Below are 18,120 nucleotides of genomic sequence, written 5' to 3' on the forward strand. Positions count from 1 at the left end.
TCAACGGTAAAGAATAAGTGTTTAGTTGGTAATATACCTGGGTGTAAGGTATTGTTTTGTGAAGCATGGCATACGTTCAAAAACATGTTCCCCTAATTTCTTTGGACTGTGTATTTGAAATATCCGCGGATAACCATTCGCGAATGCGAATACGAATGCGGGTGCGGAGCGGATGCGGATATTATTTTCTATATCCGTACAGGGCTCTACCTATATCCACAATCACGTTTATCTGATTATCCTAATGAAGATCTTTCCTTATATTAAAATTAAAACTGAGATGGCTTTTCCTCTTCGTGATGCTGTCGACCAGACTTTTCAGAACGGTAACTATCGTACTTCATTTTTTGCTGTCCATTTCACAACTTCTTCGAGGTATTTTTGCAGCCGCTCGCAATCCTGTAACTTGTTTATTACTCTATACGGGATAACTGTATTTAATTAGTGCGATGGACGATACCTCATGAGGATTATTGTAGCTACCTATGTGTTAATATCAGGAAAGGTATTCAATGGTGTAATAACATCAAGGAAATTGTAAATAAAGGTTACAGATCTCTTCATGTGGTAATGAGGGTATTTAGGAATTGTAGTAAGGATTTGAAAGAGAAGGCGTGTAAGTCAATGGTAAGACCCCGATTAGCGTATGGTTCCAGTGAAAGGATCTCGAGAAACATATTTTTTCGTTTCTAGAAGCGGTTGCCTATCAAATGTTCGGGAAGTTGTTTGCAGTTACCAAACCGACAACGGGTCGGAGGAGGGGTCAATATACGTGTATGGATTACCTTCTGGTCGACTTTCGTATGTTTTTCCGAGTTTATGGAGATGCATAGCAACTGTAACTTGTTGGCAAGTGGCTATTATTCAAGTACATTGTCCACAACATCATTTTCTATAATTACAGGTAGTCCTGAGCAAGGTTTCCCTCAAGACTGGTATATTTACTGAATCACTTGAGCCAAATTGATTCTGTTCCAATAAGGACAAAACCTTTCATTTCTAACTCTCACATTTCTTCGAATGTTAATTTTTCACCCAAACTGCAATATTTTCTTCACGCATTTCCAATGATATTTTAGAGAATATATGAAAAATATTATTATTGAAGTATTCTTCAAAAGAAGACCAAATTATTTCATGCCTAGCAGCTAAAAAAGAAAATGAGAAGAACATTGATTAGAAAATACTTTTCAGCAACCCAGGTATATAGCTATAAATTATACCGTATTTTCTCACGTATTTTTCGCACTATTAAAAACGAAAAAGTGCATGGTACACTATATGTTATAGTAATGCGCTTTTATGTATAGCGGCATACTTTTAAAAAATGTTTAAAAATTTAAAAGCATCATCGCCACTCTCGCAATGTCCAGTAAACTGAAACGTATAAGAATACCGTACATTAACCTTAGTTTTTACAGCAATTTTGCGTACAGCATACAAGGCTGTCACTTTATACGATTTATGGAAGCTCTATTGCCATAATTTAAGCGAATTAAAAAGCTATTACCTTAGATATCATCGCTGAAATCGCTGTCTCCGACTCGGAATCCACCGTTGTTGTGTCTTTAGTAGTAACACGACCCAGTCGGCAAAACCGGCGTCGTCCAGACATTTTCCACTTTTGGTCTCTAAAACGCACGACGAGAACATTTTTTGCGGCTATTAATAACTCGCTTAGTTTTCATCAGTGTCGAATATATCCTTCTGAAACAGCAAATTCTCTCTCCGCTGCTCGGTTTCCGTTTTCTTCCACACATTGAATTACGCGAACTTAAAAACCGGTCGTGTAACTGCTGTATTTACTGACAGTCTCCCGCAGATCACTCATTTTTGTCACAGAACACAATGGTAGGGCTAAATTCGGTCAGAAACAGGTGCAAAGTAACGGCGGCGTTCGGTGACCGACCCAAGACAAGTGTTTTTATCATAATCTTTTTGTTACTACGCAACTTGTTTTGTGCTTTTGTGACTTTCATTGTTGTTATACAGTAAAATTCGCCCTCCGATGGCAGTTCATAGTTAAGGTACGGTAATCATTACCAGCAAATGCGAATATCGGATTTGTTCACAAAATTTTCAACTAATCCAAACTACTAAAATTGCAAGAACTTTAAAAATAACAAAATAGGCGCTCGAAAATTATGGTGCGAGAATTACGCGACTAAGTACGAGCACGATATAGAGTGCCTAAATATGTTTGGTAGTGGGAGGAATTAATTAGAATACTTTTTGGAAACAACCTACACTAGTTGGTCGCTAGAAGTAGGTATATTAGGATTTTACGGAAGTTCAGTTTTCCCATTGGTTGAGAATATATCGCAAAATGAAATTAAATAAAAAAATACTTCCTGGCCTTTTTCCCAATTTACTGGGTTCAGCACTTGGCGTAGATTTGGCCCATTTTTATGACCTAATTCCTTTCCTGACGCCGGCCCTGTGCAGAGGGTGTAATATTATTAATAAAATGTGCCCTACTCTTGGGCGCTAATTGTAATACACTCCTAACTATTACCCTCGTGTTGGGTGACAATTGTAATATAAATACCATAAAATATGAATAAATAAAATGGATTAAATAATCAATCGCCTCACGCTTGGGAGTTAATGGTAACTTTAAAAAAATAATTGATCAAAATATATTTTGCCATAATTGAGTGTAATTATCACTTGGCGACTTCCAATGAAATAAAATATAAAATAAGTTAATAAATAAATGGCTATAATAATAATAATAATAATAATAATAATAATAATAATAATAATAATAATAATAATAATAATAAATGGTAGAGCATAAAAGACTCCACACAGTTCGTGTTCATAGAGCTGCAAAATTGGGATCTGCTGATAGGGACTTACTTAACCCCCTGAAAACTAATAAACAAGTAGGAACTACACCTACATTTTCCACTAGCTTCTCCACTAATTGAACTAAACTGTCTATATTCTGGCCTAACCACAATTTCTAAATTAACACTTCATTAACACACAATAAATATAAGATACAATAAATATCTACAACTGCTGGAAGACTCCCTATATTCATTCACTAATCCTAGAACAAAAACTGTGGAAAATGTCAGCGAAGACTGCACTATCTTTTGTAGTGAGCTTGATAACCAGCTATTACAATAGATATACAGTATAAGATATATGTCCTTCACTGTTTTCGTGTATCATTATAAATTGCCGGCTCTCATCATCAGCACATGGTATATCACTTTGATACTGTTGATCTATCCCTTGAAACCGGCCATAGATTACCAAAAGTTCACATGAACATGTACAAGACCAGTACTTCAGCACATGAGTTGTATAAGTATTAACAAGCAAACAACAATACTGCTCCGTTCGTCCATAATCAAACGAAAACTCGTTAATGTCCAGAGTAGAAAGACAGTAGATAATATTCACACTAAACTCCTCCATACATTGTTCCCGAGAGATATTTTGTTCGTTGGATCCTGTTCTCTCAAATTATTAATAGACCTCTTCATCCCCACTCCGTCTCGAAATCCCCAAGTTCGTATAGGCCTGTCTGTCCAGTGAACGAGAGATATCCCGTGCCATAGTAACACGTGGCTATTCCCCTACCACTATAGAATTTTGACCTGTGGATATGCATGTGTCAAGCTTGGACTCTCCGCATGACTCACTAAAGTTTCCCTGGATATTACTCCAAACCTGGAAATAGCAGTGTGTTTCCCAACTGCCTGTACAAAACAAATTACAAATACACTGACTGACAGTGACAACGCAACACCAAGGAGGAGTGGTTCGAAAGGGATGAAAGTTGGGGAAAAACAGAGACGGCACGGATGAATAATTGATGTTTATTTCAAACCGATATGCAGGTTACACAATGCGCACGGCATCGACTCAGTAGGATGTAGGACCACCGCGAGCGGCGATGCACGCAGAAACACGTCGAGGTACAGAGTCAATAAGAGTGCGGATGGTGTCCTGAGGGATGGTTCTCCATTCTCTGACAACCATTTGCCACAGTTGGTCGTCCGTACGAGGCTGGGGCAGAGTTTGCAAACGGCGTCCAATGAGATCCCACACGTGTTCGATTGGTGAGAGATCCGGAGAGTACGCTGGCCACGGAAGCATCTGTACACCTCGTAGAGCCTGTTGGGAGATGCGAGCAGTGTGTGGGCGGGCATTATCCTGCTGAAACAGAGCATTGGGCAGCCCCTGAAGGTACGGGAGTGCCACCGGGCGCAGCACATGCTGCACGTAGCGGTGGGCATTTAACGTGCCTTGAATACGCACTAGAGGTGACGTGGAATCATACGCAATAGCGCCCCAAACCATGATGCCGCGTTGTCTAGCGGTAGGGCGCTCCACAGTTACTGCCGGATTTGACCTTTCTCCACGCCGACGCCACACTCGTCTGCGGTGACTATCACTGACAGAACAGAAGCGTGACTCATCGGAGAACACGACGTTCCGCCATTCCCTCATCCAAGTCGCTCTAGCCCGGCACAATGCCAGGCGTGCACGTCTATGCTGTGGAGTCAATGGTAGTCTTCTGAGCGGACGCCGGGAGTGCAGGCCTCCTTCAACCAATCGACGGGAAATTGTTCTGGTCGATATTGGAACAGCCAGGGTGTCTTGCACATGCTGAAGAATGGCGGTTGACGTGGCGTGCGGGGCTGCCACCGCTTGACGTCACTCGGGCTGCGCCTGGACCCCTCGCACGTGCCACATGTCCCTGCGCCAACCATCTTCGCCACAGGCGCTGCACCGTGGACACATCCCTATGGGTATCGGCTGCGATTTGACGAAGCGACCAACCTGCCCTTCTCAGCCCGATCACCATACCCCTCGTAAAGTCGTCCGTCTGCTGGAAATGCCTCCGTTGACGGCGGCCTGGCATTCTTAGCTATACACGTGTCCCGTGGCACACGACAACACGTTCTACAATGACTGTCGGCTGAGAAATCACGGTACGAAGTGGGCCATTCGCCAACGCCGTGTCCCATTTATCGTTCGCTACGTGCGCAGCACAGCGGCGCATTTCACATCATGAGCATACCTCAGTGACGTCAGTCTACCCTGCAATTGGCATAAAGTTCTGACCACTCCTTCTTGGTGTTGCATTTGCTCTGTCAGTCAGTGTATCTAACATGGAGACCTTCCAGCTTCAAATATCCTTACCTTAATACACCAATATATTATTAATAATGATAATATTTTTATTAATAATAAATTGCTGTAATAACTCCAGCGTGGGGACGTGATATGTACCATCACTGGAACCACTGTGTCAGTGCGACGTAAAGCAAAATTGCAAAATGAAATGTCATTCCACGCCAACTCTCCGCTTTTAAAATTTTAATTTCGTGTGTCTTTGCTTACCCTGTTTGGTGCCTCCTTGGTGGTTGACAGTGTGACGTAAAGTGTCTAGATGAAGGGAAATGTATAAAGACGATCATAAACACCTATTCCCCGAGCCAGAGAAATTAACCATATGAAGTTAGAATCCTGGGCCCGGCCAGGAATCGAACCCGGGGTCCTCTGAACCAAAGACCAATACTCTGACCATTCATTCAGCCAAGGAGCCAGATAAATAAATAAAACATCAAATGAACTTACCTTTCTGACAAATAAACGCCTTTTTCCTCATACAGGAGCCCGGAAGAAACAGGGGAGTCTCACATAAATGTCTGTCAAGTAGGATACAACCACTCGTGTTCGTAACCTTGCCGCCGAACCACGGAGGATAACCGCTTGCTCCATTTCGTTCTAGAGGAATTGGTTCAGTTGCGTTACTGACCCAGTACCATCCCATTTTATCTTCATCATATGATCCTCCAATCCATACATCTTCCAAGGCTGTTGACAGAAAATAATGGTAATATACACTACCGGTATGTAAAAACTTAACGTTAAGCTGTAATAATTTGATGAATACTGATAAATAAAATCATGAATAAAAATATATTATCGAAATGTCCGTAGTATGGGCGCCAGAGTTCACCAGAATGGATCTCTCGAATTTTGATAGAGCATGATAATTATTTTTATCCCAGGGCGTGTACTTAATGCTGCGTACTGGTACATCTGCTGCAGGCCTTACCTAACCTCCTGAAAACGACTAAATAGGTAGGAACTGCACCTAGGTTCATCAATAACTCCACTGATTCTAAAATAGCTAACTATATTCTTAACAAAATCCGTGCATGAGCACCTCATCAACACACACAATTACACATATAATACACATACAAAAGATTGCTCGAAGAATCCATATTTACAACAACAACAATAATAAAAACAGTGGGAAAACAAAAGCGAGAACTAAGCTACCCTTTGTAGATAGTCCGATGAACAATGTACATATATGTAGATAAATACCCTTCACTGTCTCTGTATCATTACGACTTGTCGATTCTCATAATCGGCAGTTATAACATCACACAGATACTGTACCACGTAATACTGTGTTCACAGACTTAAACACTTGTTGTAAAGATATATACATTTGAGAAACACACACACTTGTCGATCCTGAACATAAATTATGGAATGTCTGAGATAGCTTTCACCAACATATAATGCCAAGCCGCCACAAGTGCTACAATACTTAATGCGTAAACACTCCACAATTTGTCGATCAGCCATTTTCCACGAACATAACAAGACTACGTTCCACGAACGTTTTAAGTCCAGTTCATTGTAGCCGTGTCACTCCAGTACCGTGTACCAGCACTACTTCCTTCCGGTACAGTCCGTTCGCACTACTTCCTTCTCGTACAGCGTCAGCACTCCTTCTTGTCCGTACCGAGTGTCTGTTGTAGTTTCCTTCCGCTGTGATGTCGCCGTATGTAAAGACCTCAGGTCTCACATGATTCGCCGAGATTGATCCTTGCCAGCCAATCATGAGTGATCCTCTTGTCAAGACCATGCCCTGAACTTCTTCTTGCTCCCAAGACTTAAACAAACTCTCGGGTGTTTTACATGAGTCATAGAACTTTCCTAATACAACAACAAGCTCAACTCATCAGCCTGGGATGCCCGCATGAGTCATCCAAATTACCAGAGTCTAATATAGCAATGTTTTCCCAGTACAAAACATAATATCTCTCACTTCTACATACAGTGCGAGGGTGTGATATATGTACTATCACGAAGGAATTCTCATCTACCACTCACAGGTAAGTCAGCGATGTCCATATCGCTAATGTGGGCTTTCCTCCTTCCTAGTCCAATGTGACCTTGATCCTGAGTGACTCATCCCGGGATTTGTGGATGAAGGACATGTTAAATTCCGGTCTAGAAATAACCTAAACTTGACCATTGTAAGAAATCAAAGGATACGGACCAGCTCATATTTCCTCGCATATCGTACTGATTTAAATATCAGCTTTCTTTGCAGATAGGCTGTTAAATAATACAAAGCACAATGACTTCGATCTAGCCCAGCTCCTTCCATTAATGGTCGTTCTATGATTCAGAGGGGCCAGGTTCCATTCCGAGTGCGTCTACTTAATTCCTGTGGTTCGGGGGCTGGGTCTTTGTGTTCGTCTAAATACACATCTTCATGCACAGACAACGAATCACACTACAAACCACCACATAAAAACGTAATAGTGAATACATTCTTCCACATAGCGTTGGCGTCAGGCAAGCCATCCGGCTGTAAAACTGGGCCTAATCCAATGCAAATGATGACACCAAGTAACTGGGGAAAGGCCAGACATAAGAAGAAGAATTACTTCAATCTCCATTTTTTCTGCGTTATTTGGACTTTCATACACCTTTAGTGATATCACTGGGCCTCGTGATCGTATGTTTCATGTCACCGCGCTATGTTCCTATTATATATTCAACACAATACCAATGCGATTAGAAGTCGATAAGTTCGATTTCTGATATCAGAAGCTAACCTACCCTGCACCTATTCTTTGTATCCAACACGATACCAATGCGATTAGAAGCCAAAACGCTCGATTTCTGATATCACAAGCTAATCTGCCCTCCATCTATTCTTTGTATTCAACGCGATACCAATGCGATTATACGTCGATACGCTCGATTTCTGATGTAAGAAGCTAATCTACCTCCACTTATTCTTTGTATTCAACATTATACCAATGCGATTAGAAGTCGGAACGTTCGATTTCTAATATCAGAAGCTAATCTACGCTCCTCCTATTCTTTGTATTCAACATGATACCAATGCGATTGGAAGTCGAAACGTTCGATTTCTGATATCAGTAGCTAATCTACGCTCCACCTATTCTTTGTATTCAACACGATGCCAATGTGATTAGAAGTTGAAGCGCTCGATTTCTGATGTCAGAAGCTAATCTACCCTCCACCTATTCTTTGTATTCAACACGATATCAATGGGATTAGAAGTCGGAACGCTTGATTTCTGAAACCAGAAGCTAATCTACCCTCCACCTATTCTTTGTATTCAACACGATACCGATGCGATTAGAAGTCCAAACGCTTGATTTCTGATACCAGAAGCTAATCTACCCTGCACCTATTCTTTGTATTCAACACGATACCAATGCGATTAGAAGTCGAAACACCCAATTGCTGATATCAGAAGCTAATCTACCCTCCACCTATTCTTTGTATTCAACACGATGCCAATGTGATTAGAAGTTGAAGCGCTCGATTTCTGATGTCAGAAGCTAATCTACCCTCCACCTATTCTTTGTATTCAACACGATATCAATGCGATTAGAAGTCGGAACGCTTGATTTCTGATATCAGAAGCTAATCTACCCTCCACCCATTCTTCGTATTCAACCCGATATCAATGCGATTAGAAGTCGGAACGCTTGATTTCTGATATCAGAGGCTAATCTAGCCTCCACCTATTCTTTGTATTCAACACGATATCAATGCGATTAGAAGTCGGAACGCTTGATTTATGATATCAGAAGCTAATCTACCCTGCACCTATTCTTTGTACTCAACACGATACCAATGCGATTAGAAGTCTAAGCGCTCGATTTCTGATATCAGAACCTAATCCACCCTCCACCTGTTCTTTGTATTTAACACGATACCAATGCGATTAGAAGTCGAAGCGCTCGATTTCTGATATCAGGATCTAATCTACCCTCCACCTATTCATTGTATTCAACACGATACCAATACAGTTAAAAGTCGAAACGCTCGATTTCTGATATCAGAAGCTAATCTACCCTCCACCTATTCTTTGTATTCAACACGATATCATTGCGATTAGAAGTTGAAAAGCTCTATTTTTTAAATATCAGATGCTTTTGTACCCTCCACCTGTTCTTTGTATTCAACACGATACTAATGCGATTAGAAGTTGAAACGCTCGATTTATGATATCAGAAGCTAATCTACCCTCCACCTATTCTTTGTATTCAACACGATACCAATGCGATTAGAAGTCGAACGCTCGATATCTTATATCAGCAGCTAATCTACCCTGCACCCATTCTTTGTATTCAACACGAAACCAATGCGATTAGAAGTCGAACGCTCGATTTCTGATATAGAAGCTAATCTACCCTGCACCTATTCTTAGTATTCAACACGATATCAAAGCGATTAGAAGTCGAACGCTCGATATCTGATATCAGCAGCTATTCTACCCTCCACCTATTCTTTGTATTCAACACCATACCAGTGCGATTAGAAGTCGAACGCTCGATTTCTGATATAGAAGCTAATCTACCCTCCATATTTCCTTTGTATTCAATACGATACCAATGCGATTAGAAGTTGAAACGCTCTTTTTCTGATATCAGAAGCTAATCTACCCTCCACATATTCTTTGTATTCAACACGATACCAATGCGATTAGAAGTTGAAACGCTCGATTTCTGATATCAGAAGCTAATCTACCCTCCACCTACTCTTTGTATTCAACACGATACCAATGCGATTAGAAGTTGAAACGCTCGATATCTGATATTAGAAGCTAATCTACCCTCCACCTATCCTTTGTATTCAATACGATACAATACGATTAGAAGTTGAAACGCTCGATATCTGATATCAGAAGCTAATCTACCCTCCACTTATTCTTTGTATTCAACACGATAGCAATTCGATTAGAAGTCGAACGCTCGATTTCTGATATCAGAAGCTAATCTATCCTCCACCTAATCTTTGTAGTTGTTACTGTAATTCTCTAGTGACGTGAACCAATTAGCTGATTATTATATTTTGACCACCAATCTTGCTACTAAAACGATGGTAATTCATAAAAAAATAGCCCCGACAAAGGTTCAATTGCTACTTCATAATCGTGCCTGCGTACGTACTTACTATCCTTGGGTTCAGATCACAGTTATTTAGTAATCGAATACAATAGAGACGCATGGTTTACAGGCGAGTGTCAATAAATTATAATGACGTGTTTTACCTTTATGTAGAAAGGTACATTTTGAATATAAGTGATGACTTTGACACGTCACTGATTTTTTTTCCCTTACAAGAAGAAAATTTAAAAACACACTCACCAACCCTAAGTTTAAAAAAATGGAATGGGAGTTGTACCCTAACTGAATCTGAAAATGTATTCTGTGCTATGAATATAATCTTTAATTACTTAAAAAATCTGAAGTTGAATCACTTAAGACAGTGGTTCCCAAAGTGTGCTCTGTAGATCCCCAGGGTTCCACCAACAGTTACCACAGGATCCACGGGTTGATTTTAACCTGCTTTAAATAAATAATATATTAATAGAGTACTAGACTAAGTTATCCTGGACGTACCTGTAAAATACTGTATGCAACTCTGCCGGAGAGTGTTAGTATATCGGTAAGGCTACGTGATCTGGTCTTACCATTGCATGATCTAGCCTTCAGTCGTTTTAAAAACACACAAGGTTGATTCCAATTAAGGTCACCAACGAGATTGAAAATTCTTGTCTGGTGAGGGGCAAGGGTGGCGAATGACTGACGGTAGCTTGGTGTGTGTGGGAGCACGGTATTGGAGTTTCTTTTTTCTTCCCTCGAGGACAGCAGTGAAAGTTTTTGCAAGAAACCTAAATTTGGTTGACAATTATTCTAGTCAACAATAAATATGCCGCCTAGGTTTGAAACGTGTTTTAATAAAACATACGTTACGTACATTATCATTGAAGACTGTTATGCCTTCCAGCGTTCAGTCCGCAAACCTCTGTGAATTTACTAACAGTTGCCTCAATCATTTATTTGCAACTAGTGCTGTGGCCTCATTTAGTGTCATACCTCTTATCTTTAAATCGGTAGAAACTGTGCCTAACCATCGTCATCTTGGTCTCCCTCCACTTCTCTTACCCTCCATAATAGGGTCAATTACCGGGCGAGTTGGCCGTGCGTGTAGAGGCGCGCGGCTGTGAGCTTGCATCCGGGAGATAGTAGGTTCGAATCCCACTATCGGCAGCCCTGAAAATGGTTTTCCGTGGTTTCCCATTTTCACACCAGGCAAATGCTGGGGCTGTACCTTAATTAAGGCCACGGCCGCTTCCTTCCAACTCCTAGGCCTTTCCTATCCCATCGTCGCCATAAGACCTATCTGTGTCGGTGCGACGTAAAGCCCTAGCAAAAAAAAAATAGAGTCAATTATTCTCTTAGGTAACCTATCCTCCTCCATTCGCCTCACATGACCCCACCACCGAAGCCAGTTTATGCGTACAGCTTCATTCATCGAGTTCATTCCTAACTTAGCCTTTATCTCCTTATTCCGAATACCCTCCTACCATTGTTCCCAACTGTTTGTACCAGCAATCATTCTCGCTACTTTCATGTTTGTTACTTCTAACTTATGAGTAAGATATCCCGAGTCCACCCAGCTTTCACTCCCGTAAAACAAAGTTGGTCCGAAAACAGACCGATGTAAAGATAGTTTCGTCTAGGAGCTGACTTCCTTCTTACAGAATACTGTTGATCGCAAATGCGAGCTCGCTGCATTAGCTTTACTACACCTTGATTCAATCTCACTTACTGTATTACCATCCTGGGAGAACACACAACCTAAATACTTGAAATAATCGACCTGTTCTAGCTCTGTATCACCAATCTGACATTCAATTTTGTTGAATTTCATACCTACTGACATCAATTTAGTCTTCGAAAGGCTAATTTTCATACCATACTCATTGCACCTATTTTCAAGTTCCAAAATATTAGACTGCAGGCTTTCTGCACCATCTGCCATTAAGACCAAGTCGTCAGCATAGGCCTGACTGCTTACTACATTTCCACCTAACTGAATCCCTCCCTACCATTTTATATCTTTCAGCAGATGATCCATGCAAACTACGAACAGCAAAGGTGAAATATTACAGCCTTGTCTAACACCTGTAAGTACCCTGAACCAAGAACTCATTTTACCATCAATTCTCACTGAAGCCTATCGTTCTACGATGCGATTTTATTTGACGTAAATAAATATCACACGAGAACACGTTCACTTCCTTGTATAAATTACTTTATTTACACTGTACGTCACAACACACAACTATACACAGTAGCAAATGACACTATATACAACACTCAGTAGCGGAGTACCCTGAAGTCGATTCTGACAAGTATAGATATCAACAATACTGACGCGCGCACTATAACATACTCTCTCTTGAATTCCCCGCCTCACTCACTCACTCACTCACTCACTCACTCGAGTCCAATGATCTGACTGGCTCACTGACTTGACAGCTCGATATTTATACTATTCGATCAACCATCTAGAATGATCGACTTCTGGAAGAGTTCTTGCAACACTCTAATGAAACACACTCGAAAAATCGATCGACCAGCTAGTCGAATGGGCACTCGAATGTTCTTTCAATATTTAAAAATGTACATGGAAATATCTACAACATTCGTAAAGTCTCTAAATGTATCTGGATAATAAAATCTTACAGTAAGTTTCCAGAACCCTTCATATACACCAAATATAGTACAATAAGTCTAACATACGAACATTATGGAATTTTCTACCGCTATTTACTCTATAGATTTTGAGGCTAAACAATACGTATTTGAGGTTATACAATTTTATACTACATATTTACAGGGAAATCATATATATTAATCATATTTAACATTTAATAAAATATAATTTAGCCTATATAAACTATAATTAAAATATATTAACCATACTAATTGAAGGTTTTACACCAATTACGATGTCGTACCTACACAAGCCCAATTGTCAACATAAATGCCTTTGACTGATTTTAATAATCTACATTTAATTCCATAGTCCTCCAGTATGGCGAACATCTTTTCCCTCCGTACCCTGCTATATGCTTTCTCTAGATCTAGGAAACATAAACACAACTGCCTATTCCTCTCGTAGTATTTTTCAATTACCTGGCGCATACTGAAAATCTTATCCTAAAAGCCCCTTTGTGGCCTGAAACCACACTGGCTTTCATCCAACTTCTTCTCAACTACTGATCGCACCCTCCCTTCCAAGATGCCAGTGAATACTTTAATAATAATAATAATAATAATAATAATAATAATAATAATAATAATAATAATAATAATAATAATAATAATAATAATAATAACAATAATAATAATAATAATTGCTTTACGTCCCACTAACTACCCTTTTACGGTTTTCGGAGACGCCGAGGTGCCGGAATTTAGTCCCGCAGGAGTTCTTTTACGTGCCAGTAAATCTACTGACACGAGGCTGACGTATTTGTGCACCTCCAAATACCACCGGACTGAGCCAGGATTGAACCTGCCATGTTGGGGTCAGAGGGCCAGCGCCTCAACCGTCTGAGCCACTCTGCCAGGCAGTGAATACTTTGCCTGGTATGCTAATTGATGAGATACCTCGATAGTTGTTGCAATTCATGTTCCCCTGCTTATAGATAAGTGCAATTACGGCTTTTGTCCAATCTGAAGGCACCTTACCAACACTCCATGCTAATCTTACTACACTATATTAGGACCAAACACCACGTACATGACGGCCAACTCTCTTCACTCAAGCACAGTAGGATGTATTGTTAAAGCGCAGGTTGGTGGGTTACCTTGCTTAATTTATCACCTTAAGTTATGAGAATATATTATAGTGATCTCACTATAACAATATACTACCAGTATACATAAAACTTAAAATAATTTTGGCTATCGTCAGCTAACCCGAGTGCAAACGTTTATATTTTCCCAATATCGTTTTTTCGAAAATGAAAAGAAAGTGCCAGTACATTTTTACTATTAATGACGTGGACTCGCAGTAGGCTACTAATTACGTGATTGGTTCATATAAGTCATACAAAATGTATGAACATGATATGATATATATTTTAAAATTTACTTTGAATATACCTCTTTTTAAACGACACTTTCCTCATTGTTGTACGACGATTAAAATGATCTATTGTCATCAAATTCAATTTTCTGCATCAATCATCCTACAATGTTGAGGTGTGGAACTGCCGAATGCCGTTCCCCAGGTATCGATGTGACAAGACTCCACACGCCTCGTAGTTGATAAAAAGCGCTCGCCATACTTAGTACCATTCGAAGAACTATATCTACTGTGTGTTTGGATACACTTTCACAATAACTTCCTCGCAAATAAATCAGCATAGACATGACAAATTTGCAGAATTCTCATCGTCCCCCATCAGAAGTAACAGAATATATTTGAGATATAAATATTCATCCAGCGATTTGGGGTCAACAACATATTAATTCGTAATTCCTGACCATCCCGTCTGTAATTAATACAATATGATTAATCTTTGCTATTTCGTGCACTGCTAGCATATCTCTTAAAAACGTTTTTCGTGGTGTTCTACAAACTGCATCAGATCATTCATGTGTTTGGAAAAAGGAGCATTCTGAAAATTAAGTATGCTATTCTTTAAATGGGGAAAGGTCTTGCGCCCCTACCAAAGTACCATCGTAGACCCGGGCTTGCTTACTGGCTTGTGTTGAATATTACCACACGAGTATTGTCGCGTAAGATGGGAGAAAGAAAGACCTCATCGCAGATATATATCTTTATTTCTGTACTCAGCCTTCAGTTTTTTGTATCAAAGTTCAATTTAAAACGACACACAAATACGGACTATGGAAATACAATTGCAGTACCTTATGGTCAGCTGTATATTACCTGGTCGTGAACGCAGCATTCTTCTTCCAATTTTATCCACTATCTCTCCGTTTGGTAGAGCTGCCAATTGTGACTTCTGAGAGTTGCAGTGTTCCACAGCTTCCGACCAAGACACCTCGCCGTCATACAGGTAGTACATGGTATTTCCTATTCTTTCCGGGTTTTCTAATAACCTCACCTGCTTCTTTGTAGAGGGTGCTGAAACAATTTTTGTAACATCACTTTGAAGTAGGCGTCAGAAGACACTAATTAAATTCTCACATAGAACATTCTATAAGAGTCATATTTGTATACTGCTGACATTATGTACAGTCTGATGATTGTTGTTTTAAGGGACCTAAAATCTATGTCATCGGCCCTATATTCAGATTACCCCAATGAACTCGGATGACGAGGCACGCCTGCTTGCGAGCACATGGCCTACAACTGGGATCACGAGCTGGATCCGCGCATCGCCAATGATCAGATATCGTACTATAGTCCACCCACTTTGTAACAGATGGCTCTTTCATTAAGATTTTCTTATACTAGAAGGTTGATGTGAGGCTATGCCAAAGTTTCCCCTCGGTTGACCTTCACACCACGTGTATAGGTCGACTCGGAATTATTTCAAATTCCTTTGAAGCCAGTAGACATTATAGCAACGAACAGCGCGCGCTTTTCTGAATACGAGGAGTTAGTGAAGTTAATTAATAGTGTTTTAGGTAGTGAATGCGACGATAGTGTAGGTGAAGATATTCAGGAATTAGATGATGATGATGATGCTTGTTGTTTTAAGGGGCCTAACATCGAAGGTCATCGGCCCCTAATGGTACGAAATGAAAGAACAAAAATTGCAAAGGCATCCACTGACCAAAATAAAAATAAAATATGGCATGAAGAATGAATGGATGGACAGGAACTCAACAAAACACAAAACAAACAAACAAAAACCAGTGGATCGGACTCAATACAGATCGAAAATAACATTATTACCGACCAAGGAACCACTTATAAAGCACAATGATGCTTGGTGTCTAAAGGGGGTGCAAAATCCACGTCTAAGGCCCCACAGAATGGTACATGTCGCGAGTAAAATAGAACCATGGTATGTGTCATGTTGGGGTATTAATCAGAAGTAGCGAAGACTCACGTGTTCCACAAAAGATGGTACTACTCACAAGTATTGCAATACGTACAAGTAACGCAGACCTATGGTGTGTCTCACACAATGGCCCAACTCAGAGTCAACGCTAACCGAGAAGGTTCCCCACCTATAGTCCTCTCCGTGTAAGGACGTACACTAAGGGTGCAACCTTACCCTTTCTCCCCTGTAATATTAAGGTATTGATTTATAGTGACTTTTCTTGCTGTTGGGTCTTTTTCAGTGTCGGTAACCATACAGTTTAGGGACCCTACTTGCCGATACGACGTCTTACTGTTACCGTTAATCTGGCACGTTGGCAACGTTCAGTCACTGTTCTAGCGTGAATTGTGTGTTGCCACCGCATTGCCTCTAAAGTCACTAGCGATACATTTGCGAGAATATTTAAAGCATATTTTCTTTTTCTGTGGGATTGTAAATCTATTTGGCTAATACCAGGTAAGTAGAATTGTGGCATGTTCGGATAATGCATTTAATAACATAGTTTGTGTGAAATAATGAGCACATCATTTTATTAATTACGTTCCTATTTCGTCCCATACTTATACGAACAGAATTCGATTGGGATGTCTAAGAAGGAAGAAAAATCTGCAAAAACTCCTCCGAAAAGGAAACCAAGGTTACGTCCTTTACAAGCTTCAGGTCAAGAAATGCTTGTACATTGCTACGAGCAATTGAAACAGGAAGACGACGAAGAAGGTATCAGTCGTAGTGATACGAAGCTAATGGCAAGAGTTTCATTATTAACTGGGGTAAGTGTTCGTTTTTATCTTGTTTCTATGATAAGTTTCTGGCATAATGACAATCAGTTGAAAAGGAGCAGTATTTCATTCTGAACCTAACCTAACCTAACCTGATCATGTAGGCCTAGGCCTATACCGGTACCATGTCTTGTGTCGACTTCGATACGGTTCGTAGACTTAACCTTTGTGTATTCATGTTGACTTATGGTATATGTGTATGTAATACATTTCTGTGTGTGTATTCTTACAGTGTAGTTTCGGTTTAGTCCGAAAAGTAATAGGAAATTTCAAGAAGGGAGTTGAATTTTCTACACCAGGTAAACGCCGAAAGCGTGAACATCCAGTGACCGGCATAGACAGTTTTTCTAAGGAAGCGATAGCAAGGTTTATTTATGATAAATTACATAAAGGTAAGGTGACTTCATAAGGAATCTATTGCAACATTATTTATAGAAATTGGCACGCAGGTGAGATAAGCTCCCAGAAATGTTTTGTGCATGTATTGTCATACAGCTCTTTTGAGTCCCTTGTAACTCTCTTTTTTCTTCCCACAGGAGAAGTCGTATTTTCATATAATATTACTGGATATTTGTATCAGTAAATTACTTGTATTGTAGGCCTATTTATTATGTTTATTCTGCATTCGACAATCTCCACCTGAATCAGTGCTTGATACCTGACTGTTGAACACCTTCCAAGCTTCTTATTTCTTACTGCCTGATATAGGTTCAGTGTTCGCAGCAATTACATTTGTTCTAAGGTATTGAAATGGGTGTTTATACTTATATCTTTTATGCAAGTGATCGTGGACTTCTAATCCAGATATAGGCCTACTAATGGAGATACATTCATGAGAGATGTTACGATAAAGTAGTGTAAGTAGTAATTAATTGACTTCATCATCAGGTGACTTTGCTACACAGTAGTTGGTTTTACTTAAAATCAGACAGCTTTTTGTATCATTCAACAGAAATCACATTTTTTATTAATAGGCCTATACTTTTTTTAGAACAAATAACTTCATACTAAAACTTAAAATTCTTACAGGTGCTGATTTGATATTTGCTACAAACTTGAAGAGAAATCAGGATTACCATGGTGCTATGAACAGCGAGAAATTTCAGATGTGGGTGAAGACGCAATTAATCGTAG

The 18,120-nt window shown here is 39.9% G+C and overlaps 1 protein-coding gene across 6 annotated transcripts in view; it reads right to left on the minus strand.

The window, feature by feature from the left end:
- Positions 1–18,120, minus strand: part of LOC136864651 (lymphocyte antigen 75) — a 350,542-nt gene that overhangs the window by 221,718 nt on the left and 110,704 nt on the right. For 5 of the 6 annotated variants that reach the window (XM_067141927.2, XM_068226378.1, XM_067141928.2 and 2 more), the window contains 2 exons: positions 15,082–15,279; positions 5,605–5,844 (listed from right to left, as the gene is read on the minus strand). In XM_067141927.2, coding sequence (XP_066998028.2) covers positions 5,605–5,844; positions 15,082–15,279 — 438 coding nt within the window. The remainder of the gene's footprint in view (positions 1–5,604; positions 5,845–15,081; positions 15,280–18,120) is intronic. The other variant, XM_067141930.2, reaches the window with a different exon arrangement.

The sequence above is a fragment of the Anabrus simplex genome, chromosome 2 (assembly GCF_040414725.1).
Source record: "Anabrus simplex isolate iqAnaSimp1 chromosome 2, ASM4041472v1, whole genome shotgun sequence".
NCBI classification, from domain to species: Eukaryota; Metazoa; Arthropoda; class Insecta; order Orthoptera; family Tettigoniidae; genus Anabrus; species Anabrus simplex.